Source organism: Mesocricetus auratus, unplaced genomic scaffold, assembly GCF_017639785.1.
Source record: "Mesocricetus auratus isolate SY011 unplaced genomic scaffold, BCM_Maur_2.0 Super-Scaffold_100014, whole genome shotgun sequence".
NCBI lineage: Eukaryota > Metazoa > Chordata > Mammalia > Rodentia > Cricetidae > Mesocricetus > Mesocricetus auratus.
Window position 1 is genome coordinate 54565254 of NW_024429197.1, and position 17605 is coordinate 54582858.

Sequence of the window (17605 nt, forward strand, 5' to 3'; positions counted from 1 at the left end):
TAGCTGTGTGTATGTAATGTTAAGAACAGATGCTAACAGAATTTCCATGGTCTCTGAAACCTTGACCTCAAAGTTTTAAGTTTATAAAAAGCCTTCCCTATGGCTGAAGAAAAAACAAGCCACTAAGCAAATGCAAGACAAGGGAAGTCATTAAGATTACATATCCATAATACATGAAACATTTTAGCATAACATTAATTCTATTAGTCACAGGAAATTCTTTAAAGAAAATAAAGATAAAAATCAAATTCAATCTTACAGATTGTATGTGGTAATAAAGTAAAACAATATCATTTGCAGAAACTTGAAAACTCCGATGTTCAGACAGAAATGTATAATTCCAATTAAAATGTAACTTCATTAAAAGATGGCTGGCACTCAGCGGTCAGAGGCCAGCCATAGCTAAGCCAGTGGCAGTCAAACTGAAGAAAGACACCGGGAAGAAGTCAAAAACACATGGAAGCCCGGCATAAACCCATTCGACTTATTACATTTCACAATCAAAAGTTTAAAAAGTGAAAATACTTGTACATCCCCAGGAAAGCCCACTAGAGACACCCTAAGGATCATTCTTGTGGGAGGAACGCCTTTACAGAAAGCAGGGCATCATGGGAGGCCCAGGCAAGGGACAAAGAAATCAAGTACCTCTAACTATAAAGGACTTTAACCCTGAAACAAACACTAATGAGGAGGGAGGACATGAGGAACGCAAGCACAGACGAGCCAGCCAGGGAAGTCCTACACATCGATACGCAGGCTACCAGGAAAATACCATTTCAAACATTCTTAAAGGCAGTTCTGTAGGCCTATCGATTGCTTTTACACATTTCAAGGTAAAGTGGCTACTTTGTAGTTGACTCAGTAATATAACAAAGACCTCTCAGGAATCAGCATTTTATAAGAACTGTCTCTATTTCTGAGAGAAAATCAGAAGACAAGGCTCAAACCTAACGAATACAATGTATGTAAGTGTGTGTATGTGTGTGTCTGTGTGTGTGTGTAAAACATGCAATTATTTATATAAGAATCCCACTTTTCTTCCAAAGCATAAGTCAATAAATCTTTTCTTCTGCACTATAGATTCCAAGGTCATGGCCAAAAATGTTTATTAGTATAATTACAATGTAGAAATAATACCACTAAGCCTCCAGTTCCAGGTTTTGTAAGTTAATAGAAATAGAAGATTAAGGAAAATACCAAGTAGCTTTTAATTCTCAGACACTACAGCATTCCTAGAGGGGCCCTCTTCTACAGAATCTTCCAAGTTTGTTTACATGTAGCCTTCAATGTTGCTAAAAAATACTTGCCAAACACAGTTTTATAATTTAAAAAATTAAGACACTTCCCTTTTTCCTTCTGTCTAAAACTATACTAAGCCATTCTATTATAGTATCATTTAATATGTAAACTGTATTGGTAAAGTATATTTTAAATGACTGAAAATATTAAGAGACAGCCCAGGGCAGAGGTAGAAAACAGTAAATTGTGAAACAATGGGAAAGAACTCACTTAGAATATAATGAATCCTAAACATCAAACGATTTCCTCAACAGGATCTCTGTTCAATTTCTAAGTACTCAAGATTCTATACAATTCTTAAGCAGAGTTTGACATCTGCCTTGCACAAACTATAAACATACACAATAACAACAGGCTTGACTGGCCTCCCGTCCACAGTGGTTTCATGAATTACTCCCTAGTAATGAGCAGAGAATCCCTGCCCATGAGAAAGAGAGTGGCACTGAACGAGAATGTGTACTTCATGCCACCTGAATTTTCTTCAGTGAGGTCTTTACAGCCTCCAGAACAGAATGGCCTGGTCCAGACAGCTGTGTGCAAGTTGGCTTGTTTGGGGAATGTCTCATTTTTAGTATACTTTTCTTTCAGTAAACAGTGAACAGTAACAAAGAACTCAGAAAAAAAAAAACACCCTGCTTGCTTCTCTCACTGAATTAAAATATATGACAATGCTGGGACTGTTTACGAAGCCTTTGTTGGTACAGCATATCTGGCATGCTTAAAGCTAAAGTAGATCTACTGAGTCTTTCAATCTTGCCCCTTAGAGCAACAAAGATACTGTCTTGTAAGAATTTTAGCTTAAACTAGATCTTCCACTGATGATAACTTATGAAACGCAAAAACTGTCCAAAGCCTTCCAGTGAGGCTGTCCCTGTGAGTCCTGCCCCTGCTTGAGAAGCACAGGTAAGGGTACAGGGCCCAGCCCTCGGCAGAGGAAAACAGGTTCAAATCTACCTTTAATGATCTCCGTACCTGTTTCAGCACACTCACTCAGTAGTCTGCTCCTTTCTGCCACGCCTGGTATCATCATGACACAGAGTTCCTATTTTGGCATATATCACATGAGTCTCTTATATAGAGAGTCTTGAAACAAATGTTATATTCAACGGAGAAACCATATGATAGACTTACAGCCCCTTATATTTGAATGTTTTGGACCTTACTGTAGCACATAACTTTCACATCCTGTTATCGAAGCCCAAATCTTCAACTCTTTCTCATCGTCTCTCTCTCACTGTTTTAGTACACTTCAAGATGCACATTCACTCTAGACATAGCTTGGTGCTCTTAATTCCCTCAAACTACCATTGACCACAGTGCTCCTTCGGGTGATCATGAATCCTTTTCCCAGCTGATTTCTCAACAGAAAAAAAAAAAAGTATCTACTGCTTTCACTTTCTATCCACACATGAAATGCAATAAAGAGGCATCTTAGAGTGCACACATCTGGATACATACTCCTATTCTAATGTTTACAAGCAGAGAGTACTTGGTGAAGTTACTAACATCCTGTCTTCCTAGCCTGTAGAAGGAAATTATTTTGCCTGCATGATCTGTTCATGTGAATACTGCAAATGACAACGCATCTGAGGTGCCCATGAGAAAGCAGGCTCTTGTAAACAAAAATGCTTCCCGTTGTTTGTCACAGGAAATCTGACCTTTAGTCCATAATCTCCTTTTAAGCCAATGCTCTGAACAGAGGGGTGCAGTTCCCAGCTTCTTCAGGGAGCCAATCAAGAGAAGAAAGTCCACCTATGAACTAAGGATCCATGTGCAGCCAAAAACACTAATCCTCTTACCTCTCTGTGATTTTAAAAGAAACTTTGCTTTAAAATCTAACCACCAGCAGCCTCTGGTTTTTTTTACAAATAATATTTGGGCTTCTGTAGCTCTCCCTTTCTTGGCCCTTTCTTCTGTACCCCACTTACATATGCAAATGCTTGTTTCTCCGAACAGCTATGTTTTTAAAGTCTTTCTTTTGAAAACTTACCTTCTTTTAGAGTTTCTACATATAAAATAAGACTATATTCAGAACCATTTTAACCACTTTCCAATAAATTCAAACCCACTCTTTACAATCTCTGGTTATAAGTCATTCCTGAACAGTCTCCATGAATTCTTAGCATCTGCAAGATTTCGCTCAGTCCTGTTTTCTACACTTCCTCCTTAGCCTCAGGCCTTCCTCCTTTTATGCCCTCAGGACATTTATTACCTTTTTCACATTTTACAACAATCACAACTATATATCTCCTCATTCAAATTTATGATCATCCCAAATCAAAATGAAAACTCAAACCATAATCTTTCACACAGATCTGATGCCCTCTTCTGGTTTCCATGGGCACACATAACACAGCATACATACAAACACATACACACATATAAAAAATAAAATTTTAAATTAAATAAACAAACATTCGTAATTCGGAAACTAACTTAAGAAGGCCTTAAGTCCATCCAGTTCAAGCGGAAGGAGACACTGCCTCTTTGCACCAAACTCTAAGTCAGAAGCAAGGAAATTGTCTCCTTTTAAAAGAAAAAACTTTATACAGAAGAGTTTGAAAACAAAGATACAATCTAAAACAGAAGTAAATCAAGGTACAGGAAACAAAAATGAATTGAAAGACTGTACCAGAATGTACTCAGCCACCTATTTGACATTCCCCCAATCATGAGGACCCCCTGAAAACACAAAATTTGTGGGGGTTGAGGGTAGCTTTACTCCACAAAACAAAACAAAACCAAAAAAAAAGAGTTCTCCCAAGGATAAATAAGCTGCTATCTACACTCTGCTCCCTGGTATGTGCAGCTTGGATGAAGGCCAGAGTGTGCAGTCATCTGAAGGTTCATCCACACATCTGGATGCTGTTGGTAGTTTGTTGCATTAGACCTTAGTTCAGTTAGTAGCTGAATGCATGCATTCATAATTCACTGTGTGTGTGACTCAAACACTCAGAGAATTATAGCTATAGTCCAACAAAGAAGAGAAAGATGAGAGAAGGGGGGGAGGAGAGGAATGGAGAAGGGAGAAGGAGGCCAAATAGTGAGAATATGAATTAAGCCTTTTAGATGAATTCTCAAAAGTCATGCTGCATTGTTTCATTAAAACACACAAAAATTCAAAGAAAGGAAAACCGATTCTGTGTCATTAAAGGAAGTTGCAAAGTTCTGGAAGCTCTTGTGGGACCACACATATTGCTGTAGTTCGGTTTTTCAGAATATAATCTCCATACCATCCAACATGAAAGAAAAAGATTAATAGAAATAAATAGGAAAGATGACATACCTATAGATATCACAAAAGAAAAAAAAGAGTGTCCAGGGAACTGAGGACAGTGTATTTGTCTATGGCTTGTTAAACACAGAGCGGCACACTACAACTTAAGAAGAAAGCAACTATTTTTAAGACTCTATATAAAGCAACACTAGATTAAAGGATGACAACCCACTGTGGAAATCAGTGTGGAGATTCCTCAGGAAAATGGGAATGAACCTACCACAAGACCCAGCAACTCCACTCTTAGGCATACATCCAAAAGATGTCCATTCATACAACGAGGATGTCTGTTCCACTATGTTTATAGCAGCTTTATTTGTAATAGCCAGAACTTGGAAGCAACCTAGATGCCCCTCAACTGAAGAGTGGATAGAGAAAATGTGGTACATTTACACAATGGAGTATTATTCAGCAGAAAAAAACAATGGAATCTTGAAATTCACAGGTAAATGGATAGCACTGGAAGAAACCATCCTGAGTGAGGTAACCCAGTCACAAAAAGAGAAATATGGCATGTACTCTCTCATATATGGATTTTAGACATAGATCTGGGGAGTGCCAGCCTACAATCCCATGGCCAGAGAGTCTGGGAAACAGAAACTTCATTTAGTGGCTGATGGAAGAAGAGGCACACTCCCTTGGTTAAGTAATGAGCTGAACTCAAGAAAGCCATAACAGAGAGGGAGGACTGATGACCAAAGGGATTAAGACTGGGCTGGTTTAACCCCCAGAAACAGCTGACCTGACAAAGTTTAACTCTTAAATCCCAGGCATCAGCCTGGGAATCCAGCACGGGACTGATCAAGACCCCCCTAAATGTGGGTATCAGTGAGGTGGCCTAGGGAATCTATTGAGCCTTGGGCAGCAGATCAGTACTCATCCCGAGTATACACACGGACTTTGGACTCCCATCCAACAATGTGAGATGCACTCTCACCCTGAACTCTTGGGGGAGGGTCTAGGCCCTGCCCTGGATGAAATGACAGACTATGGACACCCCCATGGAGGGCCTCACCCTCCCTGGGGAAATGAGGGGATATTGGGGGGGCCTGGGGGGGGAGGGCATGGGAGGAGGTGAGGGAAAGGAAGAGGGACCTGGAACTGACTTGTGAAGCAACCTTGTTTCGAATTTAAATTTAAACTGAAAAAGAAATTAAAAAAGAATTAAAAAAAGATTTCTATAAATAACAGATAACTTGAAAGTCCATCTTGAAAGGATACAGAATGCCTTGAAAGTCAAAACCAGTCACAATCTAATATAAAATTAATGCATGTAAAGGAGGGTTTCTCTACACATTCAGCCAGTGGGAGACTTGTAGTGGCAAGAAAACCAGACTTCCAGCATCCTTTCCGATTCCAAAACATTTTTGCCAGAATATTATTAAACAACTTTCTTTAAGGAAATAAAATGTGAACCGTGAAAAAAATATAAATAAATAAAAGATGGCAACCAACATAAACCATCTCAGTAGGTCAAGAAGTGGTGGCGCACGCCTTTAATCCCAGTTCTTGGGAGGCAGAGGCAGGCGGGTCTCTCTGAATTTGAGCCGAGGCTGATCTACAGAGCAAGTTCTAGGACAGACAGGGCTACACAGAGAAACCATGTTTTAAAAAACAAAACAAAACAAATAATATCCGTAGAAAGTATAAAAAGAAACTCAGATTTTACAAATCTAAAATAAAAAACTGAACATATAAACATAAAGACATAAAAGATCCACAGAAGACCAAGTGTTCAAACATACACACCTTTAGGGAGCATTTCACTTACACCACGACACTATTTTTAACTTGCATTTATTATATGTGAGGCAATTATCCATAGGGATGACAGCCACCTTGCCTTTACATCATCAAATAAATATTCCCTGAGTTCATGATAGGATGACTGATCAGCCTACTGCCAGATCTCTTTACTCTTTGTGTTTTTAGTTATCAATCATATAATTGGTATTTTTAAGGGGAAAAGCTTTAGCAATCTGAATTCCAAAAGCGTGGCATACTGGAAATTGTATTTCTAATATCATAAACAAGAACAGTATTCTCTAAAATTCAGTCAGAGAAGGTGAAGAAACACTCAATTTAATTCATACCAAAACAGTAATTTTGAGAGCGTTAAGTGAAGCAGAGAAAAAAATCAAATTTGCTCAATTTATTCAATTAATATTACTTTTCTAAGAATAATAAACAGATCACTACCATTCAAGTCTGAGTATCCTAGAAAAAAGGAGAAATTTTAACATCCAGCTAGCCTGAAATCTCAAAGCCATGTACCTTGCTCTCTGAACAGTATTATGACCCATGCTAGAATCCTGACAATGATTTGACCAGTCAGAGGAAATAGCATTGAAGAAAAAGTACATTAGAAGGAATTGTCCTTTTTATTGAATTTTTTAATTAAAATATAATTACATCATTTCCCCCTTCGCTGTCCTCCCTCCAGCACCTCCCATGTCCATGACCCTTCTTCAAACCTCTCCTGTGCAGCCTAGAAAAGGAAAACAGCAAAGTGAAAAGTGACTATGAGGGACACTAAAGAGAGGGATTCCAGTGATAAAAAGAATGGGGGGCTCTAATTGCAGAGGGGAGAAGGAGGTCAATACAGAATGAAATAGGCAAAGAGAGACAAATAATACCAAGGACATTTAATGAAACTTCAAGAGATCATGTTACTTCATTATTTTGTAAAATTATACAATATATATGTATATATATATACATATTTTAATGAAATTATGCCACTTGGACTGAAATGCTCCCCAACTAGAGCAACAGACTAACAACACCTATCCCTATTACAAGCATGAGAAACCTCAACCCAAGTTGTTCAGAGTGGTCCAAGTGACTCTTAAAACAATACAGGATTTTGCTGTTGCCTCTGCCTGCCTTTCAGAGGTTGAAAGCCATTCCCTATTATTACTGAAAACACCACACACTTTGGACACAGGACTTAGAACACCCAAGCTGGATCTAGCCCGAAAGCTTCCTTTCTGCAGTATAGCTTTCAGAGTTCCAGAAAGTGCTATGTGAGCTTTACGGAAGGGAATCAACCAATAGTCCTAACAAGCTGTGCTGCCAATGAATTAGTACACTGGCCTGCATGGCAAGCTATCCCTAAAGGCGCAGTAGTGGTACTCATATCTTTGTGATAATCAACAGCTATCTAATTGTACTTAAGATACACTCAGTAGGAGGTAAATCATCTCTGGTACTAGAAACATAGCCAACTACCCAGAGTGAGTGAGGTCATGGATCTTAGAAGAGAATCTACTACAATCACTTTACAAGACCAGAATAATTCCTAGCTGCATTCTAAAACGTATCTTTATACCCAGGAATAAATGTAGCTCTCACCCCTCTTCGAAGAAGTATCTCTTTACAGCAAATAGGAACTACTACAGAAAGCCACAGCAGGCCAGGATGCACATATTAATGGGTGGTGTGGAGATCAGCACCAACAGATACGTCTGCAACACAACTCCCCACCTAAGGCTCAGGGAACATCATGGAAGAGGGGGAGCAGAAAGACTACAGAAATAATTATTCTAATCAAAGTACTAAGATCAGTCTAACTAGAGAACAGCAAATAATTCATGAAGAGTACACCAAGTCACACATATACACTGTCAAGCTTTTTTGTAGGGCTGATCTAAGAAATCAACCAGTTTTGTTGTGTAATAAAAGGTATATCTTAACTCCTGACATATTCATAATTTTTATCTAACCCTCAAATAAATAGGCTCTGAAAACCCAAGTGAGGCCACGAACAAATTTCTTAGTTGGTGTGCAACCACATGGATTGTAACACTGAATTCCCCTAAAGCCTTCTGTATGCTCTCTACCCTACAGTAACAGCCTTGCTGAAGGGTTTTCAAGCTTTTTCTATAAGAATATTGGTCCTACAAAAACTAGACCATTTTCAAGGTAATTTCTCAGCTAAATTGTCCTTGAATCATAACAGGAGTATATACTAAGATTCTATATTCATGTGTGAAGAGACTAGGGTTTCTGTCCTTTGCTAAGTAACATTTTCCCTATCCACTCTCCAGAACAGCTTCCTCATTCCCATGTGTCTAGTAGATGTATCCTCTGATAACCATTTCACAGCAGCCCTTCCTGACTCCCAGATTCATGCAAGTAGGTGTCCTCTAAGCTACAAGCTACAAGGCCCAAATATTCCTGTTCCTATTATGAACGCTAGCCTCCAGCCAGTCTACAGCACGCTACTTAGACTTCCATTCCTTCATCTTCATTTCTAGTACTGAAATATCTGTTCTCTTTAAGCTTGGTTGTTTACGACAAAGTTCACTTGTTATACAGTACATAGTTTCCATTTACCATGATTTTAATGTGTTACAAAATTAATTTTCATGCACCCATGTTGAAAAATTGAAACTCTTTAAAGGTATTAGATCATGAAGACTCTATGCTCATGAATGGATTAATGTCAATATTGAGGGAACAGGTTAGTTGTTATGGAAGTGGGCTCCTTATAAAAGGATAAGTTTAGCTCTCTTCCTCATGTACCCATGCTGTCTTGCTTATGTGACAGAATGATGCAGAAAGGCCTCCATGCAATGCAAGGACCTTGATGGTATTCTTGCACCATCCAGAACTGTGAAAATAAATTTCTGTTTCTATCAATTACCAAGTCTGTGGTTTTCTGTTACCGCAGCCAAAGAAAGGACTAAGACACTACTCCACGTGTGACTGTACCATGCACAGTCTTCATTACTTATTCTTTTGTTTTATGTTTACTTGTTTGTAATTTATCATATATGTCAAAAAATCCTTAGCTCGCTCACAGGCCATAGTTTGCCAATATCTGATATAATCTAACACAGCCTAATATAGTAAGAAAAAAACAATATAATCATCTCAATGGCTGCTTGGAATATATTTTTCAATATCAAATATCAATTCATGTTTTAATACATATAATCTAGGAATAAAACTCCCTTAACTCAATAAGGATTATAAACTAAAACCCAAAGACAAATCCCTTCGTTTTTATATTTATTTATTTGTGTGTGCATATATGTATGTGTGAGGGTACACACATGCCACATCATGAATGTACAGGTCAGAGGACAATTTGTGAGAGTTGTTCTTTTCTTCCACCATGTGAGACATACACACACACACTAAATTAATCAATAAATAAGTAAATGTAAAGAACTAAAACTAAAATGTGGCTGTTTTCACATTACAAATCATAGATAACATTTTTACTCTTCTCTATTTCTCTATCTTCTAGTCATGAATGTGTTTTATTTTATAAATATGAACCTATAAATCTTACTGTTTTAAAGTCTCATGAAAACCACAGAAGAATATTTATCAAGTACATAATTGGTTTCAAATAGTACCTTAATTTAGTCTCATGAAAATCCTGTAACTTGGGTATCATTATCCCTATCTCTGCAGAAGAAAGCAAGGCTGAGAAAGGTTAAGTAATTTGCTCAAGTGACAGAACTGGGATTTGAATTACAGAATCCTTGTTCCAAGGCCAGGGTTTTTCCACTGAACCATGCTACCTCCCAAAGAGAACATTTTTACATTACCACCTGCTAGTTCTAATTAAGAGATAGTAATTAAACAATTTTCCACTCCTGACAACAATATTTAAGCTACTCATATTTTAAAGAAACTAACACAAGCAACTCTATCATCTGGAAGATACAATATCTAAGCACAAGTGCCAACATTTACAGAAAGACTCCCATATGACCTGTTAATTATATCCTCTATTTATAGGACATGAAGCACACAAATATTTAATGATCAATACACTTGTAAAATGCTGAACTTGATTAATAATCAAAGAATTATAAATTAAAATAACAAACATGTATTAAGTTAGCAAAAATTCTGTAATTGGAAACTGCCAGGTTGGGCAAATATACAGTTCTCAAACATCTAAGAGCTAATAGAATTTGTTAAAAACTTGCTGTGAGCCAACAGATAATATACGCATTTTAAAAAGCCAGGTGTGGTGACATATGCCTGTAATCTCAGCACTTGGAGGGCTAACACATGGGGATCGTGACTCCAAGGTCAGTTTGGACTATATGGCATGATTCTATCTCAAAAATAAGATAGCTTGTGGCTTTTGATCAAGTAAAATTCCTCATCTAGGAGTTAATGCTAATTAAGAAATCTCAGATATAGATACAGATGTGTGTGTGTGTGTGTGTGTGTGTGTGTGTGTGTGTATTCATCTTATACTACTTTGAGGAAAAGAATGAAGATGAGGATGAATATAAAATAAATATGAATTTATTAAAAATAAACTAGGTTAATAAAGTACACATACATCCAGGGTTAACAGAGTCTGAAAAGGGGGGGAATGCTGGTTAAATGGTACAAAGTCATAACTAGACATGAAGAATAAATCCTAGTAGTCTAGTCTTCAATGACTATAGTTAATTACAATGTATATTTCAAAATTACTGAAAGAGTAGATGTCAAATGATATAAATAAGAGATATGTTAAAGAGCTTTCATTGGAGGCTCTTGAAGCAGAGATAAACAACTCAGTCAGTTTCAGGAAGTTCCAGAAACTGACCAAATTCACTAGGCCTCTCCTATGCAGAGTAATCAACAAAGTCACTGTCAGACAAGTCAAGCTGAAGAGGACTCTCAGCCAAAGCAACCTGCCAAGAAGACTCTCAGAAGAGAAAAACTGCAAAGAAGATGCCAAAACCAGACCAGCTGCCTGGAAGAGGTTTAGACCAGAGTCATTTAGAAAGGACACTCTGCAGTGTGCTCCAGGTTCTGAGCTTTGTGAGCTGTCACCCATGCTGGGGTGGGCCTTGGTGATACAGCTGTCTTTGAGTTATTTCTGCTCCTGTTTAAGTAATCCCTACCCATATTATTAAAAATAAACCTAAAAAACTCATTGGTTCACCAACTTGGACTTTGGTAGTATCCGTACTTTGGTCTGTCGTGGTTTCTCTATTTGGAGTGAATAGACCTGTGTGTTGCATCTCCCCAAGGGAAGTTTTGTCACACAACACAATCTTTCCAACCCTAAGTATATAAATTTGGTCAATCAAAAAGGAAAAACATGAAATGTTACATATATTCGAAAGAATCCAATTCAAAAAACAATTATTAGGAACTCTGCCAGGCCTTGGTATCACCTAGCTTTGCTCCTCCATGTGGGTCACCTCAGCCCTCCCTTGGAGCCCCTTCCCATTCCTTTGTGTCAACTGTTAATACCTAGACACAGTCTCTACCTGAGACCCCCATGCAGCCACACCAAGCTGAGACTTGGGTAGGTGATTTTTACTCTCCTTCCTGTCCTCCATTATAATATCTCCATTCTCACCCTCAGCCCTGTATCAACCCACTTGCAGGTGTCCCTTCTTCCAACTCAACTCCATTCACTGGAGACGCCAACGTTTACTCTTGGTACAGATCTAGTGTCCCCTTGGCCCTTTCATTCCTTATCTCTAGATAATTCTTAGTTTCACTGCAATGGGTTTGTAGGAGGCTCTCTCCCCACCACACCTCCAATTCCCTAGGGACCCCATGTGGACAGGATCCTGAAGCCCCCCTCAGACTTTTCTCCTAGCCCACCTCTTTTCCTCTTTTCCACTCACCAATCTGAAGACGGATTCTCTGCCAGGCAATCCACAGCTACCATTTTTACCTAATATCCAGGGAGGGAAACAGAAACTAAGGAACAGAATACCCACTCGCCAAAGGCAGGATCAGATATCAACTCCTAGAGTCACCTCAATCATCCTAACTCCAGATGACTAGACAACAGCACAAAAAACACAAAGTTTAACAGCCAAGACAATAAGCGTCCATCGGAAACCAGCAACCCTACTAACACAGCAGATCCTGAGAAGCAGTGAAGCGTAAAACAAGGGCTTTGAAACAACAGTCATGAATATGTTCAAGGAGTGCTGGGGAACAGTCTTTGTACACTGTGAACATGAATTACTCTCATTGCTTGATAAAGATCTGACTGGCCTGTATCTTGGCAGGAAGATCCAGACTAGGAAAGAAGGGAAGAGTCTCAGGAGTGACAGCCAGAAGCAGAGAAGCGGGCCATGTACAAGACAAGGCAGCGAGCCATGAGCCACATGGTAGAACTTAGATAAGAAATATGGGTTAATTTAAGTTGTAAGAGCTAGTTAGTGACAAGCCTAAGCTATCAGCTGAGCATTTATAATTAATAGTAAGTCTCTGTGTTGGTTATTTGGAAACTGGCAGGCGGGAAAGAAAAGTCTGATAATAGGACCTTGAAGAAGACAGGAGAAATCCCTTAATGAAGTGTGTGAAAACACAAACAGTAGAATAAAATAATGAAAACAATTCATGGCATGAAAGAAGAATGCAACTAAAGAAATCCAAACAAAAATAAAATTATAAATGGAAAATTTAGAAAGTCAAACAAAAACCTTAGAGGTAAGCCTCACCAGAAGATTACAAAACATGGAAAAATGTCAAGACTGATGACAAGATAGAAGAAATGAATACCTCAGTCAAATAACACATTAAACCTAAAGCAATACAGGCACAAAATATACAGGAGACTGGGGACACTATGAAAAGGCCAAATCTAAGAAAATGGGAATAGATGAAGGAGAAGAATCCTAAATCAAAGGAAAAAGTCATCCTGAATGAGGTAACCTAGAGCTAAAAAGACAAGTATTCTATATGTTCTCTTATATATGGATGTCAACTCTTAAGCTTTTGATAGGCATGCTACAATCCATATGACCATGAGATTAGGTATAGAGTAAGAGACTACAGGGGATCTCCCAGGGAAGGAGAAATAGAATATGTGGTTATGGAGAGACTGGGGAGACAGAAGAGGGAGGATTAAATGTAGAGGGAAAGAGAGGGGTAAGAGAGGGGATATGAGGAGTGGTAACTAACACTGAGCCATTTGAGGGGCCATATGAAAACCTGCTACTGTAGAAACTTCTCAAATTATATATGTATATAAAAGGAATCTAAATGACATCACCAAATAATGGTGGAGACAAAGCCCTAAATAGAAATCTTTCATCAACAAGTGAAACCTCCAGTGTCAGGAATGTGTTATATCTACTTGAGTCATTGGCCAAAGGGATACCATGAAAACCCCCAGTCACTCTCCTCAAATTGATGATAAAGCCCTATTGCTGAAGACAACATTCATCTATCCCATTAAACACAGAGAAGTTAATTTGGTGCCTGCCTAGAGCCTCCAAGCCTACTGAATAGTGTTCATGGTACTGGAAGGTACTCTGAATGCTACCAGAGGAAAAAGGTAACCACCAGCCCAGCTACCACCCCTGAAATCTACAAGAGTAACCTACCTGCATGATATGCTGGTACAATAGTGGCACAAATATTATGGGAGTAACCAAATACTCTCTGCTTAGATTTAAAGTCTATTCTATGAGACAGAACCCATGCCTCACACTGCAAGGGGGCTAAGGACCTAGGCCAAAGGTTTAGGGGAAAACCAAGTAAGCATAGCAATAAAACAACTACTGATGACATTATGCTATATGTAGGGAGAGATCTACGTAGAACAAAGGGGGCGGATAAAAGAGCTAGGGGGAGGAGACGCCTTCTCTTTGGGTTCCAGTCACGGCCTGCAGAGCAGCATGCAGACCTTTGGTTCTCGACTTTCTTGGCTTTTCACATAAGTGATTTCTCCCTCAATAAAATATCATAGACATCCCTATTTTGTGTAGCTTAGTATTTCTGCATTAGTTATACCATGAATCAGAGCTTCACCGAGTCATCAGTGGAGAAGCTTCCTCTTGGCAGTAGTTAGGAACTAAGACAGAAATCCGTGTTCTGAGAGTAAGACAATTTAGAAAACAAAGTCCTAAATGAGTTTATCTTCATCAGACCCCTCCCCTTGGGGCTCAGAGATCTATGTAGAAGAGGGCACAGAAAGATTGTAAAGGCAGCTGGAATAGATGACACCAAGGAAACTGTTTCTTCCCAGACAAAACAGGGCCGAAGCACATACACATTCACAGAGACTGCTGAAACATGTTCAGGGCCTGCACAGGCTCCAGCCAGACAGGACCTCAATGCTGAAAAGGAGAAGCAGACATAGTCTCCCAACCCTAACCAAGAAGCAATCTCCAACTGACATCACTTACAAGGAAAAATTAGTTTTCTCCAACGGAATCTCACTGTAAATATTAACCACACCTAAGAGTAGGCCCCACGCCCAGCAGTAGGTGGCCAACACAAAATGGACTCGATGGCATTTTTGTAGATGTTTTGTGTCATAAGGCTTTGTTTGGGCATCTTTGTCTTATTGATCTTTTGCTTATATATTATAATTTTGGAATTTTTGTTTTTATAGTGTGTGTGTGTAGTGTGTGTGTATATTTCTTGTGCTTTTTGTCTTTTTTATTTTCTTTACTCTGGTTTAATTTAGGATGTGGAGTTGGTAGGTAGGTAAATGGGGAGGATTTGGGAGGAGTTGGCAGAAGGGAAACAATGATTAGAATATATTACATGAAAAAAATATTTTCAATAAAAATACATTTTAAAAATTTATTACTGGAAAAATACCTACTTTGTTTTCAATCAGTAAAGCCCACGCTTACATTTTCCGTACATGTCCATGAAGGCTTGTAAGAGAGGACAGAATGACACCTCACACCATCCTGACAAACCATTTACAGAGAAAGATTTCACACCTTTGGATCTATCACTACACTCAGGAGCTATGTGTGATGTACACAAACACACCAGGATGCATACAAGCAACAAATAACTCATTACACAGGAAATGTTATACCTTAACAGCTTCTCCAAGAGTCTGGTTTTTGTCGGCTTCCTCACTTGAGTGCAACTCGAGTCTGTAATTCAGCTCCTGGAGCTGCTGGGCCTGTTCATTCAGCAGCATCTGTGCCTGCTGTTCCCGAAGTAAGGCATTATTCAGTTCTTCACACGCGCTTTCAAACTTCTCGTGGGTGATCAGTTTCTTTGAGAAGAAGAGAAAAAACCAGTTGCAAGTCAACTGTATTACAGTATGACTTATTCTTCAGAGCTGTGTTTGGTAACACAAAGAACACAATGGGGGGCCGGGGGGCTGGAGAGATGGGTCTGTGCTTAAGAGCACTGACTGCTCTCCTAGACCAGAGTTCAGTTCCAAGCACCCACAGGGAAGCGGGCTCACAATCATGTCGGACTCCAGCTCCAGAGGACCTGATGCCCTCCTGTGGCCTCCACAGATATCTGAACACGTGTCATACACTAACACAGATACCTATACATAAATAGAAATTTGCAATATAATGTAATGGCAAACACTTCTAAGAATTTATTATAAAACAAAACATAAAATTTGTTTTAGTCAAAATAAACTATCACTTTTGTTTTTAAAGTATAATAATCATAATTTCAAAGTTATCTTTTTGTTTGACAAAATCCTAGAAAACACTTGAAATTCCAAATAAAGTTTGTGCTTTATTTTGTTTCTGTTTAGTTTGGTTGGGTTGGGTTTTGGGCGGGGGTCAGTTTTCTCTGTGTTGCCCTGGCTGTCCTAGAATTCGCTCTGCAGACCAGGCTGGCCTCGAACTCCAGAAATCTGCCTGCCTCTGCCTCCCAAGGGCTGAGATTAAAAGTGTGCAACACCACCACCCAGATTCCAAAAAAAATTTTTTGAATGATTGCCTGGGTGTGTTTACTGCACTATTGCTCGGATCTCTCTGGCCTCATGGCCTCTCTACTGTTCCTACCCACACTTCACTCTCATGCTACTTTGTGGTATTTTCCCACAGCCACTGTAGTCATCAAAACCTGCCTTGCTTATTTTCATGCCTACATACATCTTGTGTGGAGATCACCACACTGAGCTGAGAGCTCATTTAGCTTTCTTACCCAACACAGAGAAGAATTAAAGATATTCATATGTGAACACCTGCTAATGAAACTCTGCACCATTGTATAAGATGACTTATAATACTGTGACTACTTGGAGGTCAGGACACTGCTCTGGAAAACTAACAAGAGCTCTACACAGGCCAGCATCCCTTAAAGGTGCATGGGCTCATGAGATCCAGGTCAGACCACTGAGTCCCTTCTTCAAGGCATTTGAGTGAGGAAAACACGGTTACAAGACACCTGACATTGTCATTTGAAGTGCAAAGAGAAAACGTTTCACAAAAGGTACATTCCATGAAGTACTTGTGGAACTGGAGAGACACACAGACCTCTTCATCACCGTACATGCAGTTATTTAAGAGTCACAGCTTCCCACTGGGAAAGGGGATGTGAAGCAGATTCAGGCAATTCAGCAAACATAATGCAACCTGATTTGAATTCTTTAAAAAAAAAAACTAAGCATGGCAGAGTCTTTCTTCACTATATATACCTAGAAAACACAAATTATGGCCATTTTAAAGAAGCTCTTAACCTCTCAATTTTCTGACAAATATGATAAAAAAAACAGTTTCTCCAGGGCCCAGAAATCATGCAACTCACAGAAAGAGAAACGGTTTTGTTTGTTTGTTTGTTTTGGTTTTTTTGGTTTTTTGAGACAGGGTTTCTCTGTATTGTTTTGGAGGCTCACTTTGTAGACCAGGCTGGCCTCAAACTCGCAGAGATCCTCCTGCCTCTGCCTCCCAAGTGCTGGGATTAAAGGTGTGTGCCACCAACGCCCGGCTGAGAAAGTTTTGATTCAACTAAATTTGAGGATAAATTTATAGCATGAGCATTATATAATACTAAAATATCACTAAATAATCTAATATTAATATTCAAATTATAATAGTGTGAAAGTATAAGAATAAAAACTATTCGAGATATGAGAAGAGACTTTTGTCTCCTCTACAAACAGCAGGCTTCCCAATAGAAGGTATTTTTTTAAAGATTTATTTATTTATTACATATACACCAGATTGAATTGTAGATGGTTGTGAGCCACCATGTGGTTGCTGGGAATTGAACTCAAGACCTCTGGAAGAATAGTCAGTGCTCTTAACCTCTGAGCCATCTCTCCAGCCCATAGAAGGTATTTTAAAAGGGAAGTTTTCCCAGGTCAAAGCA

General features: G+C 38.9%; 1 protein-coding gene across 3 annotated transcripts in view; it reads right to left on the bottom strand.

The window, feature by feature from the left end:
* Ccdc171 (coiled-coil domain containing 171) overlaps positions 1-17605 on the bottom strand; it is a 305368-nt gene that overhangs the window by 147867 nt on the left and 139896 nt on the right. For all 3 annotated transcript variants that reach the window (XM_040757219.1, XM_040757220.1, XM_040757217.1), the window contains one exon: positions 15354-15539. In XM_040757219.1, the coding sequence (XP_040613153.1) occupies positions 15354-15539 (186 nt within the window). The remainder of the gene's footprint in view (positions 1-15353; positions 15540-17605) is intronic.